Source organism: Diabrotica undecimpunctata, chromosome 9, assembly GCF_040954645.1.
Source record: "Diabrotica undecimpunctata isolate CICGRU chromosome 9, icDiaUnde3, whole genome shotgun sequence".
NCBI lineage: Eukaryota > Metazoa > Arthropoda > Insecta > Coleoptera > Chrysomelidae > Diabrotica > Diabrotica undecimpunctata.
In genome coordinates, this window is record NC_092811.1 from 134782914 (window position 1) to 134806232 (window position 23319).

At 32.4% G+C, this 23319-nt stretch overlaps 1 protein-coding gene across 3 annotated transcripts in view; it reads left to right on the plus strand.

The window, feature by feature from the left end:
- The window catches only part of chinmo (Chronologically inappropriate morphogenesis), a 165827-nt gene that overhangs the window by 122430 nt on the left and 20078 nt on the right, over window positions 1-23319 (plus strand). For 2 of the 3 annotated variants that reach the window (XM_072545401.1, XM_072545399.1), the window contains exon 2: window positions 18077-18226. In XM_072545401.1, the coding sequence (XP_072401502.1) occupies window positions 18106-18226 (121 nt within the window). In that variant the 5' untranslated portion in view covers window positions 18077-18105. Of the gene's footprint in view, window positions 1-6497; window positions 6727-18076; window positions 18227-23319 lie in introns of those variants that run through there. The other variant, XM_072545400.1, reaches the window with a different exon arrangement.

Here is a 23319-nt window from a genome sequence, read left to right on the forward strand (position 1 = left end):
CTATCTGATCATGAAGCAATATATACCAAGTTTATTATTCTTAACAAACCATCCTTAAAGACCCAACGTTTAGGTGGGATTTTTTTCGCCCAGAACTTTTTTGAATTCCGAAATTTATGCTTGACTTCTGGGTGGCACTTTCCTTTTGTGGACGTGGACTATAATTTAAGTGATTTCTAGATAGGCTTGTCTATATTTTCAATAAGGCATTTCCTTTTATTACAATTCAGCCAAAACATCACAAACCCTGGACTACCAAAGGTATCCGCATATCTGCCAAGAATATGCGTTCCCTACTGTACATCAAGAAATTTACTACCAACGTCTTTGTCATTGAATATATCTTCAATAACAGAGTCACCTGGCGTGACAAGCAATTAGTGACAATCCTCTAATTGGTAGATGATTTCTATGCTATTTTTAACATTACCGAGACTCTATTTGAAAATAACTCGTGTCATTACATGTACAAAAAAGACGACTAAGGAAATCTAATTTAGCAACATAATCAAATCCATCTCGCGAGCGTCTATCTCTTTTCGAATAACCCTAATATACCCTATTCCTTTGTCTCTAACACGACTATCGCTTTAGAGAGACAGTAACAGCTGACTCTGAATCGCAACTGACATCTCTACCCCCACGAAAGTGATTTCCTCACGTTGCTGCGCTCCATTATCGATTTCCAAATTTCCAGATGGAAATCAGAAGGTAGAAATGTGGGATAGAATGTAGGGGAGCCAGGATTCGGGGTAATGCTAGTGGCAGGAAAATTTCTACAGTTTAAACAGGCACATGAGTATGTACTTCGTAGCTTGTAGCAGGATTTTATATATACAAAGCACGATTTTGTCGAAATACTGTATTCTAGATAGGAATAATGAAGAATAATGGTTAGTACAGTTTTTTGAAAAAGATTACAGGGATAAAAGCAAAACTTAAAACAGTAGGGTTATAGAATGTGGTTCTAAAACTAATATTTACAAGCCATATTCCAACTTAATTAAGATACCCAGAACTAGGAAGTGATCTGTACTTAGTAGTAGGTAACAAAAATAAAAGAAGAAACGGCAACCAAATCAAATATAAACAAAACACTAGAACATTTATTTGAATATAAAATGGCGATGTGCTGTAGACCAACAAATAGAGAAATTGCACAGAAGTATGAGATAGCAGCGACGTTCAAGTTAGAAAATAATAAAAAAGGGCCGGTAAGAAAAATCTGGAGTTGTTATGGAACTTTTCAAAGGAAATTAATAATTGTAGCGATAAGACAAGTACGGAAAACAATAAAGAGAAACAAACGGCTGGTGAAATTAAGAAATGAAACAGAAAACAAAAAAAAAAAAAAGAAACTACGAAAAAGTATTTGAATAATAAAACAGTTCAAAGTTATGAAAAGTACAAAAACGAAAGAAAATTTGTAAAAAACTTTGTCACAGCCGAATGAAAAATAAATGGAAGGAGTTTGGCGAAGAAATGAAATAAAAAACAGTAAAAGGGAATCATAAATTATTTTTGGCAGTCTTAAAATCACTAAGAAAAGACGAATATAGAACAAAAAATGACAAAACATGATAAATAATGCAAAATAATAACAGATAAAAATGAAATCATGCATAGATTGAGTGAATATTCCCAAGAACTGATACAATATTAATAACGAACAAGAAGAGAGATATGAAACACAGGAAATCAATGCGAAGCACCAAGTAGCGACGAAATAACAACAGAAATTATAAAAAGTATGGGATAAAAAGGGACAGAATTAATCTAAAGATATGCAACCAAGCTTGGAATAAAGAACAGATTGCAAAAGATTAGCAAATAGCATCGATAGTACCTATTGTTAAAAAAGATGACAGAAAAGATTGAAATAATTACATAGGGGCAACACTGTTAATAATTACAACGAATAGGTTGCCAGTCAAAAGGTGACCTCAAATATTTTTAATTCAATTAATAGTAATTAATTTTTAGAACTATTTTAATGGCAATAAGCCACAATTGAAGGTTAAAATAAGTTTATTGACGTTTTAATTTCCATGTCGGAAATCGTTCTCAAAATACAAACATTAATAAATTAAACAAATTTTGTTTTTTGCTACTTGTAAGTAGCAAATATGAGCCGTTTCATTTCTACTGATCAAGAAAATCTGTTCATTTCGTATAATGTGACGACTTATATGTCAAGAACGTTGGAATAGACTATATCAATTTCCTACCATACTGTATACTCGGAACTTTGTTTAAAATATTCCCTGTGTGAAACATATGTTAAATTATGAATCATTTATGATATCAACACATTCTATAAAAAAATATTTGCCAATTCTGGTGTGATTATTAAAAATTCCTCGTCGTATTTTGATATCTTACCCAATAAAAAGCTCAGTTTCAGTTATTACTCGTTACTCATTAAAAAATATTTTAGATAAGACATACTTCGGAAACGATTAATATTATGCACTTGATTTCTCTCGAAGTAATAAAAGTAAAAGCGTTTGGTTTGGTAGAAATCTATGTCACCGACGTTTATTCTCCCACTATTCGTGCATAATGTAGTCATTTCGGTTTTCCAAGTCTATCGACGCACTATGCATCGTATTGAACCTCCTGCAGCAGTTGCAGGAAAGCGAAAACTGGCAACTGCGCCGTTCCCAGCAGCAGAGCAGGAATTGTTGCTGAATGTGACTAAAAAATATCGAAAATTTGCAAAAAATGTCTGTAAAATATACAAAAATAATTGTGAATATTTTTCAACGTTTCAATCTAACAGGGAATTTTGGTTTATTTGATTTTTTCTAGGTTTTTGTGTTTAAAATGTTTTATTTTGTTGAAAGATTTTAAAATTTGCAAATTTTTGCGCAAATATGCGGGAATCTTTATTTTTTAAATCAATATTATCAAAAATTCATTTACCATTTTTTCGAAAATAATTGTTTTGCAATATCAATTTGTTTTATTAAAATTTACTAATTAGGGCGTTTTTTTCAGCTAATAATTGGGGAAATTTGTGTAAATTTTATTAAAATGTAGATAAAGATGAACTTATGAAAAATCTCTTTTGCTAATATACATCACTAAAATTTCATTTTTCTTTTATTTACAAAAAACCCTCTTCAACCTAATAAAGTTATTGGTGGAACGGTAACAGTTAATTACACTTTGCTTAGTATTATCTTATTTTTATCTCCTGAAGCTTTGATGGTGTGGATTTCCATTTATTGTTCCAGTTCTCGAGCAGGTGCTTTAGGAAGTATTGTTGCCGTTTATAGCTTCTTTGGCATTTTTGCCTGGTGCTTCGTTACCTGCTATTCCAACATGTGATGGGACCCAGGGACACTTGATGCTTGTATCTTTAGTATGCAATTTATTTAGTTCTTCCTTTATTAGTAAAGCTATAATGGATACTGCGAGTATATTCTCCTGATTATTTGTAGTGATGACATAGAATCTGTCACGATTAATATTTTGTTCATCTTATTTGCGTTTGCGTCTATTGGTAAATTACATAGAGTTCTCCTGTTAATATAATTGCAGTATCTGGAATTCTATGTTTGATAATTTCTGTGCTCTTAATTATTGTCACTCCTACTCAATTTTTAGTTTTAGACGCGTTTCTATAGTATACTGTGTAATCGAAATGGGAGTTAATTTAGATCTCTGAAAAGTTGTATGATAAGATTAGGGTTGGTGCTATTTTTGTTAGAATTGTAATATTGCAATTGACTGTTGGAATTTTTATAATCCAAGGTGAAGATGAAGATATATTTTTGTATTGACATCTTCTCTTCTTAAAGTGCCTATCCGTGTTGGCGATCATCACGGCTATCTTTACTTTGTTTATTGCAGCGCGGAACAGTTCAGTGGTAGTCGTGTTATACCACTTTCGTAAATTTTGAAGCCAGGAAATGCGTCTTCTTCCCGGTCCTCTCTTACCATTTACCTTCCCTTGGAGAATCAGCTGGAGAAGGCCGTAACGTTCTTGATTTCTCATTACATGTCCTAGATATTCCAACTTTTTAGTTTTGACGGTCATGAGAATTTCACATTCTTTTCCCATTCTACGCAGGACCTCCACATTAGTAACTCTGTCAACCCAGGATGTGCGTAAGATGCGCCTATAACACCACATTTCGAAAGCTTCGAGCCGATTCATAGATGCAACAGTCAGTGTCCACGCTTCCATTCCGTAGAGCAGAACTGTGAATATGTAGCAGTTCAATAGACGGCATTTTGTTTTTAATGATATGTCTCGACTGTTGAAAATGGTTCTCATTCTAACGAATGCTGCTTTTGCTTTTATTATTCGCTGTTTAATTTCTGTTGAGTGGTCCCATTGGCTATTTAAATTGGTGCCTAGATATGTATATTGCTCGACTCTTTCGATATTCTGTTGGTTGATTGTAAGTTGAGCGTTTAGTATTGGTTTTGTACTAATTGTCATAAATTTGGTTTTCTTTATGTTAAGAGCTAGTCCGTATCTGTTGCTGACTTCTGTTATGCGATTTGTTCATATCTGTAAGTCATTCAGATTATCGGCAAAATTATTGATGAAATGTATTGACATTTCATCAATAATTGGAGTGGAAATTGCTTCCAGTTCATTGCATGATTATGGGGGATTATGGGAGATTCAGTCCTTAGCCATGGATATGTCTTAAATGTTATTTATTGGAAATCTTTTATTCAGACTCATGCTAGAAGTGTAAATAAGGGTTAATAGCTTCCTGCGAAGCTCTAACGTTGGTTCACTTATTTCAGCTTGTGTGCTATTTATCGGAGTTTTTCTATATGCTCCAACTATAATCCTTAGGTAGGTGTCATGTAACGTATCCAAAGGTTTTAACGCATATGCAGCACATCAGTAATCAATTTTGGAACGAATTAAGGATCTGTATAATATGAGTAGTGTTTCACCATCGGTACCCCAAGTTTTGTGAACTAGTAGTAATCGATCCTTGTGGGATTCCGTTTTGCTGTTCTCTAAGATAGGATATAGCTCCATTCGCTCGGAAATGTTCTTTGTGGTAAAAAAATGGTTTATGTAGGCCAAAATATTTCCTTGATATCCCATTTTTTTTAGAATATTCAATATACGGTGTTTCCATGCTGTATCAAATGCTTTAGTTATGTCAAAGTAAATGTCCATACATTTTTGATTATGTTTAAAAGCTTTGTGAATAGCGTTTTCTAGATCTATAATGTTGTCGTTTGTAGATCTGCCTGGTCTAAAGACAGTTTGTACGATGGTTAGTTGATGATTATGTTCTAGGTTCCACATTAATCTTTTGTTGACTATTTTTCCATAAGTTTACATAAAGAACATGTTAATGATATATGACGATATGATTCTGTTTGTAATTTTTCTTTATTTGGTTTAATAATAGGAATAACAATGGCATTTTCCAGATTTTTGGAAAAGATTTTTATGACCAAATAATATTAAAAATCTGGAGTAGAAACTCTGTTGGTTCTATGGGACGTTTTTTAATAAATTCTAGAGATAATAAATTCTACTGGCAAAATTTTATTCCTGTTAAAATATTTAATTTTTGTTTAAAGTGTATTAAATATTTCCGAGTTTGACCATTTTTCGGCCAGGGATAATAAAATGTACACTTATACGAAGATGAACTTTGATTACTGGTAAAAATTATTAAATTGTCAAAAATTTATTAAAAATTTACGAATTACTTTATTCTTTTGCCTAATTTGCTAGAAATCAATTGATTTTACTGTTAACGGTTAAAATTAATTTACGGTAGGTATTTGCAGGTATAAAAATTTATTCTCAGTTCATCGAAAATTTTGTTCCTGCCAAAAAATGTTTTCCCTTTGTCAAAAATATATACGCAGTCCATTCGTTCGGCTATTTACATGGATATTATCTATTATTTGTATAATGGATTAAAAGCTACAAAAGTGAGCTGTTAAAAAATTATTCCTGCAAATCAGTATCATTAAAAATCACTTCCTGATAAAAATCTAGGAAAAACTTGTGAATTCTACATTTCTTTTTGCAAATATTCATTGAATTTAAATAATTTTCACCTTTTATAAGGACTAACTAAAATAACATTGCTGCAGTTTATCGAAAATATTTATTTTTGCAAAAATATTTTGATTTTGACGAACTTAATAAAAAAATTGTGCAATCGTCCATTCTTTTAGCTAATTGCTTTTATAATAAATATCTAATAATATTAAGGCAATTTAGATCTAGTTTAAAATATTTTCTGTAAACCAGTATACTCGAAATTATTAAAATCTATTGAATTTTCGTCCCTAAAAGTCCATAAAATCCATCAAAAAGGGTTACAATGCGATTTATGCTCTCCGATTTTATTGCACCGTATCGAACCTCCTGCAGAAGTTGCAGGAAGAGAAAATTGGCAACTGCGCGGCACACTCAATGCAGTACACCCAGCGTTTCTCTCTAGCACTAGCATGTATTCCACTTTCAATTCCACAATATCGAGACAATCGAACGCGAATTTTGCCGATAGCGAGAGCAGGCAAGCAAAAGTGGCAGCAGGGCCTGCTGCGTGTTTGTAGTGCGTGTGTGCGCGCGTGTATTGCATTTTGGTAGAGGTAGTGTGTGCGGTTCGGTTGAAACGAATTTCTTGTACAGAAATTCGTTTTTAAACCTAACAATATGATATAGTTTGGTTTTGAGATAGTTTTTCCGACGGCAGGATACGGATTTCTTGTTTTGACGTAAGTTCTATTTTTGAAATGCATAAAAAATAAATTTAAGGTTATACGCATAGAATTCGGAGTGTTGCGCATGGCATGGCCTTTACATCAAGGCCGATTCAAGTGCGTAAGTTTGATATTTATGCGAGAATATGAACAGAGCCGGACTCGTTCATAACTAGGAGTCCTGAACTGCATTCGGCGATTAAAAAAATATCTTTACGCCAACTATAAACATTTTTATGGACAATGATTATAAAAACGTTATGTGATTTTATTATTTACATACTTTTGTTAATTTTATTTCCTTTTTATTTATTTACACGAACATTAACTTCATTCAAATTAGGAATAATTGTTTATATATTGTTTTATAACAATATAAATCGTCTTCATTATGTATCTCTCTAGTATTAAAGATTTTACGGAGCTTTCGAGAAAAATTTTAAAAGTGGGTTGGGGACTTAACATTTAAACGGTGCTAGGAAACTATTTAGCGATTTAGCAAATTAAGAATGTGTTGTATTCCTTGGGAATAAGCCACAAGTTAAGTTTAGACTAAGTTTATTTTTGACCTTTTGATTTCTACTTTGAAAATCGTTCTCAAAATCTTCTTCTTTTTTACGTGCCATCTCCGCGACGGAGATTGATATTCTGATCTTAGATGTTGCTGCTCTGAATAGTTCGTACCATTCCCTCAAGTTACGCAACCATGAGATTCTTCTCCTTCCTACACTTCCCTTGCCCTGGATTTTCCCTTGTATAATTAATTGAAGTATGTTATATTTTTTTTATTACGCATAACATGTCCCAGGTATTGCAGCTTTCGTGTCTTGATGGTTTCCAATATTTCCATTCTTTTGTTGACTCTTCTCATGACTTCGTTGTTTGTTACATGCTCGGTTCATGATATCTTCATGATTCTTCTATACACCCACAGTTCAAATACTTCCAACTTTTTAGTAGTCGACGCATTAAGTGTCCATGCTTCTATGTCGTAAAGTAGGGTCGAGAAAATATAACAACTTGCCAGCCTAACTCTCAAGTCTAATTTCAGTTCTCTTGCACAAAGTACGTTTCTCATTTTATTGAAGTTTATTCGTGCTTTCTTTATTCGAACTTTGATTTCTTTGAAGTAATCGTTTGTGTGATTAATTATTGTGCCAAGATAATTGTAGTGTTCAACTTGTTCTAAAGTTTTAACGTTAATTGTCAGGCTTTCATCATTAATTTGGGTTTTTAATATCCTCATAAATTTAGTTTTATTGTTAATCCATATTCTTCTCCATACTCAACTATCTTGTTCATTAGCTTTCGCAGCTTGTCTGCTATGATGATAATCTCGTCCGCATATCTAATGTTGTTAATTGGTGTTCCATTGATCTTTATTCCTGCTGTTTCTCCCTCAACAGCTCTTTTAGTAATTTCTTCAGAATATGTATTGAATAATAGTGGTGACGAAACACACCCCTGTCGCACTCCTCTTTTAATTTCGAACTCTCCTGATGTATGTTCAGTAATGCGTATGTGTGCTTGCTTTTTATAATATAGATTTATTATAATTCGAAGGTCATTGTATTGTACTTGTTTTGCTTTGAGGACGTCCATTAGCTCTTTGTTGCGGACTTTATCGAAAGCCTTGTTGTAATCTATGAAACAGACGTACATATCTTGGTTCACATCCAAGCATCTCTGGATTAGTACGTGGAATGCAAAGAGAGCTTCACGGAGTTTATGGATGATCTTTAAAAACGTTTAAGTGTGTGAGACATCAGGCTTATGATGCGCTAGTCGGTGCATTCTCTAGAATTTTTCTTTTTGGGAGACAAATAAATGTTGAGGTCAACCATTCATTGGGTATGTCACCTGATTGATAAATTTCATTAAAGAGCTCTAAGAGTGTACTCATTTTTTAGTATTTTAAGAATATCAATAGGCAGTTGATCTGGCCCCGAGATTTTTCCGTTTCTGGTGTTCTTTACTGCATACAATATTTTTTCCTTTGTAATTTCTATACTTGTTTCTCTGTTCTCTAAAGATATGTCTTGTAGGTTTCCTCTTTCGTATCTTCTGGAGAAGATCTGAAAGAGCTCTTCCATATATTCTTTCCATCGTTTTAGCTTTTCGTCAGTCGTTATTATAGTATTTCCATTTTTATCTAAAACAGTTGTATTGTGCTTTCTTTTGTGCAGCCCTGCCATTTCTTTAACCTTTTTATGTAGATTGAATAGGTCGTATTTGTTCTAAAGATCTTCTATCTCTTTACATTTTTCCTCATATAAGTTTGTTTTGCCACTCATATCATTTTTCTGATTTCATTGTTTTTTAATTGTGACTGTCTTTGTTCTTGGCTTGTCTTCTTTAGTCCATCCTGCCCAGTATTTCGTCGGTCATCCAGTTGTCTCTCTTTCTTATCGGTTCTTTTAATATTTCTTTGCATGGAACGAGGAGGCAGTTTTTTAATGTTTCCATTTGTTGGTTGGTAGTTCGTAGGCGTTAGTATCTAATTTATCAAAGCTTCGTATATTTTCTGTTGGAGTTTGTTTTTTATATCAGCTTCTTTCAGTTTTCTAACATCTAATTTTGGAGTTCTTTAGGGTTTTCCAAGACGTTTAAGCTTAAGCGTGACATTAGCGATTAGTGGGTTATTGTCTGATGTGACACTTGCTCCTGAATATGTTTTAACTGATTTGATGGTGTTACAATATCTGTCTTTAATCATTATATAATCGATTTGGTCTCTTACCACCCTTTCCGATTTATCTGCTGGTGAGCGCCTCGTATATAACCGTCTTATAGGTAATTTAAAGAACGTGTTTGTGATTATTAGACTTTGTTCTTGACAGAATTGTATTAGACGATCTCCTCTTTCGTTACGTTCCCCTAGTCCTTGATCTCCCATTATTATTCCAGCTCTTTCCTTGCCGACTTTTGCATTGAAATCGCTCATAACTACCGTGATTTCCCTGTCCTTTCGTCATTTTCAGTGCATCTTCAATTTATTGGTAGAATGTTTGTACTTCATCTTCTGTTGCATCCGTCGTTAGCGCATATACTTGGATCAAATTTAGTTTTGTGTGTGATGTCCTTATTTGTAGTAACATCACTCTTTCTGGGGACAAAACCCTCTATTGACTTGACCTCTGTATCGACAATATTTGGTACTCAACAATAATTGCTTCTCAAAATACCAAACATTAATAAATTAAACAAATTTTGTTTGTTGCTATTTGGTCAAAAATTCAAATAATAATTTAATTTTATCTGACTCATTTATATTGACAATTCAAACATAAGAGGGTAGGCGCAAAATTTCGGGCCAATGCTTTTTAAATGCATTCTTTTTTTTCGAATCCTGAGAAAACTAATAAATATTTTTGAAAAATTTAAACGCAGAATTAAAGAATACATTATTACAGAGGGCCGAAAGTCTCTGAAAACTTCTATAATGTTTATTTTAATAAGTTACAGGGGTGAAAAAAAAAAAAGAGAAAATTTAGTGTGATTTTTAATTTCAAATATCTCATTTAAAAAAACTTTTTGTTTATTCTAAGGGACTTTCGGCCCTCATTAATAATGTAAACTTTCATTCTGCGTTTAAATTTTTCAAAAATATTTGTTAGTTTTCTCAGGATTCGAAAAAAATGAATGCATTTAAAAAGCATTGGCCCGAAATTTTGCGCCTATGCTCTTAAAATGATATTGCCAGTATTATTAAACTGTATTCCTGGGACGACTTTATTGTAAGATACTTCATTCGATTATTAATACTTGTTCATTCCAACAATTCTTACCTACAAATTCACCGTCACATTATTTTTATTTCATAGGCTAATTAGATTTTTTCCGATGGCTCTGTATATGATCAATGCTATTATAATTTTGTGAGTAAACAGTTAGTTTGTAGTGCAATTAAACCACTCCCCTTAACTTTCTCATCGAGGACAGTCCTTGTTCAGCGGTCCTGATTCTTTCGTTATTTGATCTTTCCTTGCATTCTATTTTGTAGAAGTACGTATTTTGTCCTTCTTATGTTACGATAGAGATTTTCCTTCTTTCCATTTTTAATGTATTCCTCCCCTGATTTTTATTTCGTTACTTTTTAAAATGAAACACTACACTTGTCAAGCGATGATCTGAAATGAACAGAGGATATTTGAGATATGCAAAGAATAACATTAGCATTAGGAGTTGGTTTCATCGGAGTAGGATGTGATGGAAAATCTAAAGTTTATATAGACAGAAGCGATAGATTCCTGACGTAACTCTATTATCTATCGCTAGCATAGAAGAAGTACCTTTCTGAAACAAATATCGGCAGAGGAATCAGCCACGAAACATAATGCCACCACAACTATTCATAGCCATCGTGGAACATGATTTTAAGACAATTAATTCGGGTAAGACAGCGGATATAGATTCAATTTGTCTCATCGCTGACCATATTGATCTAATCTCAGCAACTTGGCGGATGCTAACTTAGCTAGCCGTTGAAACTTAAACAACATGTTAGAGAGTATATTTGCAAATAAACTTCAGTAAAACCAAAATAACGATAAAGAGTAGCTCAATGGGAAATAGATAGATATCTAGAAGATGCGAAAAAATTAATAGTTAAATTTTTGTGACACATTTGTAAAAGCAATACACCAAGATGTAGGGAGTCGAAATTTTTATCCTTACTAGAATGCACAGAATCCATCACCGAACGAATTACCATGAATGGAAAAGCAAAATTGTAAATGTATTTGTCTAATTCTACCCATAGTTTTTTCATTTATTTATTTCAGGTGTCAAAACCTTAAATTTACACTTAGATAAAAAAAAATTAGGTCATCGTCTAACGAGACGGTTATATTTTATTTAAAGATAATGGTATAGCCAAGCTGTCTCTTAATTATTTATTAATTCAAAACGTTATATTTTGTAGAGTGTGTTGAAATATCGGATCTAGCAAAAGGTGCAATGGGTGTTACACAACTTCGTCGCAGATGTATTTCGAACGAGATATTTTAGTACATTTAGAATGGTCGATAATGCTTTTATTCCTCTGTATTATGATTTCTCACTGGTTTTATATAAAATGTATTTTTAAAGTGTATTTCACTTTAGGTATAGAGATATCATATCTCCAAGGTTATTCAATCTACCGTTGGAAGATGTCTTCCAGATATGTAGTCACAGCTACAAGGAATTAAAATGATTGAACAGTGTTTTGAATCATCTGCGAAATGCTAATACTAATAGCTTATAAAGAAACATATAACTAAAATAATGATTGAATAATGGTTAAATTCTATGATTTCTGCATATTGTCTACAAATCTTAAATTATTCTGTCATCCTCCGTTCAGTATTCAATCAAATCAAATGCCTTTTTGGAGTCTATCCTCTCTTCTTGTCGTTACAAGTTATATGATATTTTCAATCTCTAAAATATTATCCTTACCTAGTGCTTTTATCTGTTTATATATATCTGTTATATTTTATGATTTTATCTGTAGTTATTTTCGGGACGTCGTCTTACTTCACGTCCAAAACTTTATTTTAGAGTTTATTTTCAATTTTTGAAACATATTTTAAAATTTTTATTTTGAAAAATTGTAGCACAACATTTTAAGAGTATTATCTACAATTTTGGTAAAAAAATATTACAAATTAAAAAAATGGCAGCTAATTTTCGAAGACGAAAAAAAAAAGTTACTTTGCGGTGTTCATTGCAACTTATAACTGAATTATCTATTGACAAAAACTAAAAAGATTTCGTTCGTTATTTCGATTTCACAACGTTGAAATATTGTTCATTTTATAGCTTTTTCAAGTTTTGGAAGTAAAAAAGACGAATTTTTTAAATTTTAGAAAATTTTTTGTTAAAATTTGACTAATTTGATGTAAAATTAAATACATTATACACTAAATTAATCATCAATCAAAGGTCTACCATAAATTTATTGTGACAATTCACATAAATGATATTTTTAGGTCAAGTAAATTGTTATTAAAACAATTTTTGACTGGTTCAAACAGTTTCTAAGTGATCTTTTGCTGAATTTGGTAAAAACTGATGATATTGACATTTTGTTAAATCGATATCTACAAAATTGCATTGAACTAAAAATGCATTTCTGTTAATTCAGCTTCGTTGCAAAAACGTGGTTTATTTTTCTACATTGGATGGAAAATGTATTAAATTATTACTTACAGGGTTATACATTATACACTTTTTAACTTTGTACTACAATTTGTATTTTTTTCATTATTTTAAGTGATAGGGTAAACTACTCGCATGATATTAATTATTGATAATATTAACTATGGCTTAGTGAATAACCTAGGGCAAAGACTATTACTTAACTTTTTATACCAGGAAAATTTATTCATGATAAAAAGCTTTAACGTAAATGGACATTGATAAACCTAGATGGCCGTGTTAAAAATGAGATAGATTTTATTATAACAAACATAAAAGAAATAATAAAAGACATCGAGGTACTTAACAAATTTTCGATAGGAAGCGACTGTAGATTAATCCGACCAAAGATACGATTAAATGTCAAATTGGAAAAAACTGATGCTCTTAAACACACAAAAAAGAAATGGATTCTCGGAAAACAATGACCTGTATGAAGATACACTAACCAGATATATACAAGACTTTGAAAACGAAATAGAAGATATTGAAGAAACAAGTAATGGCTTAACGAAGATATTAAAAGAAACGGAAAAGGAGTCGTGGCCCATAAAGAGAAACTAAGCCAAAGCCAAAAAAATACCAAAGAGCACCCAAGTAAAAAAAGATAGCTGACGGAAAAATACGACTCCAACTACACAATAATGAAGAAATTAAATAGAGACATCCACCAATCAATCCGATAAGACATAAGAGAAAACAATGCAAGATAAATAACAAAAATAATTTAAGAAAACAAAAGTTTAAAAGTTTTAAAGCGAAATTAGAAACGAAATCCTCGAGGTTATCGAATCTTTTTATCGCGAAATGGATTTTTATGAAAGCACTAACGAAAGACAAGATCATCTCCTGCCCAAAATCACAAACCAGGGATTAGAATTAATGCCAGGAATAAGACCATACGAAGTTAATAACAGTTAAAAATAACAAATCCCCTGGCGATGATGGAGTAGTCATCGAGGCGATCAAACTAGGTAGAAATAAAATTGTCCAGGCTTTGACCAAACTTTTCACTGAATGCATCTACCGAGGAAAAATCCCGTCTCAATGAAATAATGCAGACATTATTTGATTATACAGGAAAGGATACATAACAAACCTAAAAAAACTACCGTCCTATCAGTGCTATCACGTATATAAACTTTTTACAATTTAAACAGTTGGAAGCGCAATTAGTTTCAGACCGTAGTTTTAGAACAGTTGCGTCGTGGGCACTGGATCTTAGTGTTCGTACACTCTTTTGCACACTAAACGTACGTTCGTACACTAAACTTGCGAAAGCATTTATTGTTGTTAGTTACTATTGAATAATCAAAATTGCATATTATACTTCCACCTAAATGTCAGATGCTTAAAATATGTAAAAATCCGCTGATGCACAATTTGTAAAAATGGGAAATTCGATCTTATCTATGCATATACAGTTAGGCGTCAAAAATATAAACATCTTCACATAATGCATAGATATATCTGCTTAATGTTGCGATTTTTCGATTTTATCTCATTTTTGCAGCTGCAAAATATGTCGATCATCGGATAAAATGATAATTTTTTATACCTAATAGCTTTGTTATGCTACACTGCACTACTTGGTAAACATGCCTCCAACGAAATCTCGATTTCAAACAAATACCGCCTTTAGTGCGAAACAATTAGGCTATCACAAAAGAAGATTATTTAACCAACTAATGTTTCAAATACAGAGGTAATAAAAAATTAATCGGGTTCGTTTTCGATAACGTAATTGTTCAAAGATTCCGATTCAGTGATAAAAAATTAGTCATTTGCAATTAGTAATGGAGAATAATTATACGAGCTTATGTTTGTAAGACACAAAATAGCAATTTCGAAATATCCATTCCATGGTGTGTACTTTACAGAATATTTCTCCCGATTTCTGCCTGTTTTCAATTTTTTTTCCGCATTGTACCTGACATTTATCTCCTATATTATTTATCTGTTATCATAAAAAATTAAAGGAGACCTCATACAATTTAAAAAATATATATATATATATATATCCATTCTAACTAACAATAACGGAAGAATAATTAAAAAAAAAAGCTGAACTGATGGAAATATGTAAGATATTTATAGAAAAATCATTGACAGAAATAAAAGTACATCAAAGAAATAGAGAAAGAGCTTTGGTTTAGTGAAGAATGTAAACAAACAGTAGACAAAAGAAGTGAACTATACGTGCCTGTATACTCAAAGAAGAATACGACAAATGCGCGAAAAATTTGAAGAAGACTAAGAAAATCAGACAAAGTATACAGAAGAACGAAGAAGAGATACGAAAATCACCAAATACCAAAAATGGAGGAAGATTTCAATCAGAAACGCAGTAATTTTTTTAGAAATGGTGAAGCATATTATGAGTGATGAGCAGCAATAAAAGCAGGCTGGAAAAACTATTTCGAGAGTCTGCTAACAGAGCAAATTCAAGCAAATACAGCTTATGCAGTAGCCGATTTCAAGATAACAGATTTCAAAACCAGAGTAATGAATTAACATAACCGTCCACAAACTCAAAACTTTTCAGTTTTATGTTTGTTTTTGAAACTGTTTTTCCACAGAGCTTATTTACACACATCCATCAGTTTTTTTGATATTTTTGTTAGCATTTATTAGCCCTTCTGCAATAAACTTTTTTAGCTTGTATACATTTTGCTACATTGTTTTTATCTATTTTGTATCTGTTCTGTAACTTTTATAATTCTTTTTCTTCTTCTTTCTCTTTATAAACAATTCTGCTTGTTCATTGGCGGATTAATATCTCTATGGAAGGTTGTCACTCCATCTATTCTATCTATTGGTGACTTATCTCTTGCTATTTTGACGATACGGCTCTCCTCCATTCTGCTTATGACTTATGACATTCTTTTTTTCTATTTCGTGTCCTTTCATTTATACACTGTACGTTACATTTTCTTCTAATGTCTTCACTTCTCTTTCGATCTCTCAGCGTATTTCCTGTAATTCTTCTCAGTACGCTCATCTCTGCCGTTTTCAGTAGCCGTTGCGTTGTGTCTGTGTCGGGTTTTGTTTCTGAGGCATATGTCATTATTGGTCTTACACTGGCTTTATAAATTCTTGACTTCATCTGTGTTAATGTGTCTGTTTCGCCACATAGTGTTATTAAGGCATCTTGCCAATCTACTTGCTTTTTGTACTTGATCACTCACTTCTTTGTCCAGGTCTCCATAGCTAGACAGTGTAATTCCCAGGTATTTTATTTTCATTACTTGTTCAACACTGATGCCATCAATTTCCATTTTACATCTGGTTGGTTCTTTGCTGACTACTATTGTTTTAGTTTTCTGAGAAGAGATTGTTATATTAAATTCTTTTGCTCTTATGTTAAATCTGTGGATCAGTCTTTGCAGACTATCTTCATCTTGGGCTCTCAATATTGCGTTGTCTGCGTAACAGAGTATTTTTATTTCTTTGTTTCCCATTCTGTATCCACTTCCTTTGTTAACGATTTTGATGATTTGATCCACGAATTGAAGAGCATGGAGCTCAAGGAATCCCCTTGTCTTATTCTGCTGCCTATTTCTATAGGTTCTGTAAGTTGTCCATCTATTCTGACATCCATATTGTTGTATTGGTAGATGTTTTCGATAGTTTTTATAATCTTTAGGGGAACTTCTCTATTATACAGAACATGGATTACATCTTTGAGTCTTACTCCATCAAACGCTTTCTTTAGGTCAATCAGACACAGAAATACTGGTCTATTATACTCTAGGGATTTCTCAGTTATTTGCTTTATAACTAAAAGTTATTGCATCTGTACACGATCTTCCACTACGAAAACCCTATTGTTTATCTGCTAAACTTATCCTCTGATTTATTAGCACTTGTAACATTTTAGTTGTCAGTTTTAGGGTATTATTTAACTAGTTTATACTTCTGTAGTTTTCTGGTTGTTTTTTATCTCCTTTTTTCGAATAGTAGAATAAGTTCGCTCGTTCTCGATTCTTCCGGTATTTTATTGTGTTTTATAATTGTATTAATTAATGTTGTTATTCTGTCATTGCTGCTCCACAATATTTCAGTAATTCGTTTGGTATCCCGTCTTCACCTGCTGCTTTTCTGTTCGCCAGCTATTTTCCGAACTTCCTCTACATTTATATTAAGTTCTTCATTTGTGATAATTTCTGGTGTTTCCGGTTCTAGCGTCGTTTGTTCTTCCTCGGCATAAAGCTTTTTAAGATCCACGTATCCTTTTCTACGTGTTTTGGTTCTATTAGTTCCTTTGCCTCCGTTCTTTTACCTCTTATAAACCGACATATTTTCTTTTGCAGACCGTAAAAATCATGTTCCATTTCTTTCGAAAAGCGTTCCCAGTGATAATTTTTTATTTTTCTTACAAGTGCATGTGTTTCGTTTCTAATTATCTTTTGTAATTATGGTATGCCCCTTGTGTTTTGGTTGACATGTATTTCAGGTAACCTTTTTTCTTTTCTTTACATTGTTCCTTCACTTCTGTACAAAACCATGGAGTTCTTCGCCTTGGGAACGATTTATTTTTATTTATATTTCTTTCACCAAGAACTTCCTTGGCCGAGGCTAAGATATTAGACTTAATTTTTGCCCAGCTTTCTTCGACTCCATCGCTTTCTTTCAATACTTTTGTGTATTTCTGCTTTTTTCGGTAATTCTTTTTTGGAATAGGTATCTTATGGAGTCATCCTGTAAGCTTTCGACTTTTATCTTTGTGGTGTATTCTGGTGTTTTGTTATTACATATATATGTGTTCATTCGGATTTTGCACAATACCAATTTATGATGGTGGTGTATTCTATTCAATTTTTATTTTTGGGATGAGTTTTTAACAATTTGAATACATTATTATTTTTTATTTATTAGTTTAAGTAACGGTAGTCTTATCTATGTTTTTTGTTTATATATTTTTCTCTTTATTTAATTTTTATTTTGTTAGTATTTAAGTTTACATAATTTTGTAGTTTTGTAATAAACGATTAATGATTTTATTAATATAAATTGTTTGAATTAATATCTTTGTATTTATTTGTATACATAAAATTTTATGCATTTATAACGAACCAATGTTCTACAAAATCAATTATCGATACAATTAACCATCTCCAAAAAACTAATCTTAAGAAAAACATACTCGTTTTTTTAACGGACTGTTTTATTTTTGTTGCAGCTCATAATTTGTTTCATTCCGGCGTTGAAATGGACTCGCAGCAACAGCAGTTTTGTTTGAAATGGAACAGTTTTGGATCGAATTTAGCTACGTCTTTTAGCAACTTATTCAAGTCTGAAACTTTGGCAGACGTCACGCTGTTTTGTGATGGTAAGTTTTTGTATTTATTATTTATATATTAAATATCGATATTACTAAAATTAATAAGAATGTTGTAACACATTCAGCTCGGTGCTGTTCACAATATCCTATATTTACATTTATTTTCTATGAAGATGTACAGGTGAAGAACGCTGAATTAGTCTATATATAATCTAACCCGCTGAATCAAAAAGGTATGCTACGAAATTTAAACAAATTAATTGGTCTACCAAAATTTCTTATCAAACCGCAGTTATCAATTTGTTTTGTGGCCGTCCAAGGATTTTTATGTAACTGAAAAACGTGAACTGGTTAAATATACCAAAAATTGTGTCAAGACATTCTAATCTAATCTTAAAAGTGATAAACAATATCTTCTCCTGGAAAATAATTTTCGTGACCGTTAATTTATGTTTTTGAAACAAAAAAAAAACAAAAATTACAAATGATGCGTGGGATTATAGGTTCTAGCTATTGTATGTAAATAAGGTCTAAGCTTTTTGTTAATGCTGTAAAGCTAATACGTTTTAAGTCGTTGAAGGTTATATTAACTATATTTGATGATACATTTAACATGATTTCCCCTACTTTATTTCTCCAGGATCTTCTAGGTCCATCTTTGTTCCTTTTATCTATGTGTCTCCACACAGTTATTTTTTTATCCATGTTCTCTGTCTTAAATGTCTTACTCTTTAATTTGTCTGTAAATCGTTCTTCCCTGTTCTAGTTTGTAAGCTATTTTGTTTTTATGAAGTTTGAAGTTTCATCATCATCTACCTCAGATTTTCAAAGCCTTGTGTAATCACTGCTTTATCATATGTAAAGTTTAAAGTGTATTCTAGATTCTTCGCATTTTCCCTGCTGTTTCTGCTTTGAGATTTTTCCTTTCTGTAGCATTCTGTAGTTCTTTGGTAGATTTTATTACCTACAGTGAGTGGAAAATTAATCTAATTCACACTTTGGTCCCACAAATTTAACATTTATGTTGTTCTCTTCTTAAGCACCACATAAAGTAAAGAAACGAGTGGAATTGATATTAAAAGAGGAATTAAACAACTAAATAATTCAATTTGAACCCATAAACTCAAGAATATTAAATAGAATTAAAGTTGGAAAGAAGAGTCAATATAATATAAATTTATGCACCAGTGCATGGAACACAAGAAGTAAAGTCATAGGATTTTATGAAGAACAGAAGAACTACAATCAACATTAAATTGGACAAAGTCAAATATCATAAATAGGAACTTGGTAGCCATATTTCTTATTATGTGTAGAGGAGTCTTAATCGTCTGTGATTCGGAGTGTTCAATTGCAAAACCAATCTGGAGATATAGACCAGGGAAATAAGGTTTTTTCGTGACACTAAACCGGCCAGGAAAACAACAGTTGTTTTAATTATGGACATCTTTAACATATGTTTCCTGCAGTCGATTTTTTGTACTTCAATTAGTTATTCGACAAACAACCATCTCTCTCTCTCCCTCTCTCTCTATCTCTCTCTTTCTCTCTCTCTCTCTCTCTGGTGATCGTCCTCTTGATCTTCTCTCCGGAACGTTTTTAAAAAAAATTAATCTCTCCAAACTATCGTCACCTCTGAAAACCACGTGTCAGAAAAATTGCAGAATACGTTGCAGACATATTGTGGACAGTTTTTTTTATCTCGAGTTGGTTTAGAATGGAAACGTTTGTCCTATGAGCTGTCCAAGGTATGCGCAGCATTCTTCTCCAGCACCAAATCTCAAAGGCATCAATTTTCTGCCGCTTTGCCGCGAAATATTGATAATGCAAGGGTATTCACCAGTCTCATCTTGATATTTTGATCTTTCCAATTAGGCGACTCATCGCTTGTTTTGCCATACCAATACTGCTCCGATACCAATCTCCGAACTTCTGCTTCACAGTTACCATCGTTTGCTTCACAGAACCATTATTTTTGTGTTAGCTTTATTGATTTTCAGACCAACTTTATTGCTTTCCTACTCAACTCTTCGCAGGAGATTAAACATTTCTTGCTCATTTGCTGCTATAAGTGTAGTGTCATCAGCAAATCTTTCCAGCCAGCTGCCACTGACCAATCTGTCGCCATTTCTGGCTACCCTCACTTTGGCTAACAAACAACCAAAGGATGCATTAACGACTTAGTTTTTTTTAACAGACAGCCACGAAAATCTGAATATACTGGCAGAAAACTAAAGGGACTGACAGACATTTGGATGGAAGAAATGCAAACTATGAAGATGTAAATCAACGAAGAGAAGAATAAGATAATATTAGTAAATAATAAAACAAAACATATAATTAAACAATCAAAATAAAACATAATAAATAGGAGATAGTACGTAGAAACACATGCTTAGAGAACATAATTTCTAATGGTGTAAAAATAGACTTTACACATATATGCAATAAAAACTAAACAATACTCGGAAGGAAAAAAATAAATACCACAGTTAAACTTATATTTGTGATACAAGTTATCGCATCTATTACACATGCAAGTGAAGCATGGAGATTACAGAAAAAAACGCGAAACAAAAATAACAGCTATGAAAATGTAATATCTTAGAAGGATTGCTGAAAATATCAAAACGAAAAAATACCGGAAATATTAAAGAATGTAAAAGACTGGAGAGGAATGGCCACCCATTCATTACTAAGAATACTATAAAACAGAGTGCGAAGAAGATAGCAGAATATATCAGTAGAATTCAATCCATCCATCCAATGGCACTACAGCCCAAATCAGGCCTTGGCCTCCTTCAACAAGCTGCTCCAATCATCTCGATTTACCGCTGTTCTTTTCTATGAACGCGTTCCCAGGCAGTTCCTGGCATCCTCATCGACTTCGTCTTCCCCAGTAAAATTCAAGCAACTATTAAAAGCTTCAAGCATTTGAATAGTACCAGTATTTTTAATCATAAATTCCCGATATGCAATTATCACATTTTTCTCAAATTTTATTTTAAAAATTCTTGTTTACTCCTAATTATCTAATTTCCCGTATAAATTATGTTTTTTTTATCTAAACGAGTAAATAAAAGGATTACATCAATAAATACCATCCAAACTTTTCATTTATTGAGTATGTTAAGATAAATATATTTTGTATCGCAACACAAAAGTAAATATATAAACATTAGCCAAGAGTCGGTAATATCTATTTCGAGATACACAAAGTGCATAGCTTGATGAATTCGTGTCAGTAGGTCAAGTGCATAACAAAAATAAAAATGTATCTACTAGTGTCGACTCGAGCGGCTGATGGTGGAAGATATTAGGCACACTGAAGTTATCTGAATCTAAAAACAATACTCCAGGCGCGGTTCATTGAGAAATTTTATCGTTATTATGTACAGATTTATATAATTGTTACTGCAATGTAGTAAATTTTATTATCTTCGTTTTTTTTTCTTTGAATAGATTTTCACTATACTAAAAGTTAGAGATTATTAATAGCAAAGCTAATAATCCAAAATGTAATGTCATAAACTAGTGACAAAGACTTCTAAAATTATTTAAAATGTTCTTGTTTCAAGTAATTTTGATAAATTAATAATGGGAGTACCTACATAATCTGAACAGGTATACAGTCTTATCACTAAGAATCGCATAAGTTTCTTAGGAAGTAAATATATAAGACAGGACTAAGCAGACAAAGAATGAAGAGAAGGAAGAAATCGAGGAATAGGAAAAATACCAGCTGTATCTTCTGCAAGACGAATCTGTATGAGATATCTACAAGAATAGACCGACATTAAAAATCCTAATGCTACCTCTTACATCCACCTCAAAACAGATCCGCCATGGTCTTGAAATTATCAGATAAAGAAATCTAATATATAATGGGCGTTTTGAAAGGTACAGAAATATAAGTTAGCAACACAAGAAAACAGCACAACAACAAGAAAAAGAAAGAAAACAAAGTGGTCAAACTACAAAAGACTTGTGAGTATTGGAATCAACAACAAGAAACAGCACTGCTAAAGAAGACTTAGAAATACACGTGGGTATGTTTAGAGATATAAACCAGGAAACAAAAGACATGATTAGAGAAAAACAAAAACCAGAAAGACAAAACCAGAGCAACCCGTCCAAACAGAGAAGTGAAAACGGCATTGGCAGAACACAGAATCCGAAGGTGGGACTATGTACAAGAAATGGATCCAAATATGCAAAATATTTGGAAATTTCAAAGAACATTAAGGAACGATAGAAATCCATCTCCCCATTACATACAGAAAATGGCATCGTCTACACCATTGAAGAAATATGTTTCTAAACATTTTCCTGTTCAGAGAACTGAAACAAGAAAGGGTGACAGACACGATGAAAGAAAAAGCCAGAACAAAGTTTGCTAAACTAGAGAAACACCTAAGCCCGATATTGCGACATATAATAAGATATGGTGCGTTCCACCGATGGAGGCACCAAAGACCAAAACAGCAAATCCTGACCAACATATAAAGTCTAGAACATCGTAGCTCTATCAACAGAAGACAACCCAGCACATATCATTGGCAATTTATAATGACTAATGATATTACTTTTCAGACTCTCAAAAAAAATTACAAAAAACTTAAAAAACGGCTTCGGCCACCAAAAAACTTACATTACTACTACAATGAAAAGGCGAAAGCCACTACTGACTTTTTCATTCCTTAATTGAACAGCCATGATGTGTAGGAGCTGTGGTTTCAACAAGACGGCGCAAATATGTCACACAGCTCCTGTCACAATTGATTTATTGAAGGAAGCGTTCAATATCGTAGCCTCCAAGATCGTGTGACTTAACACCGCTAGACTATTTTCTCTGGCGATATGTGAAGTCGCTAGTCTACGCCGACAAACCTGAAATGATTGACCAATTGGAGTACAACACTCACAACGTTATTGCCGATAATGCCAAAAGATTATCCTTCGAATAAATTCAATTTCTTATCAATTTAAAAAAATCATGTTTGTTTAATTCCATTTCAAAGTTCTATACCTGTAAAAAACACCCATTAGAACTGTAGGGGACATCTACAAAGAGTCATCTATGAATGCAATGGGATAAATGGAAAAGCAAATTAGAAGACACTAATGTAGACTCAAAAAAC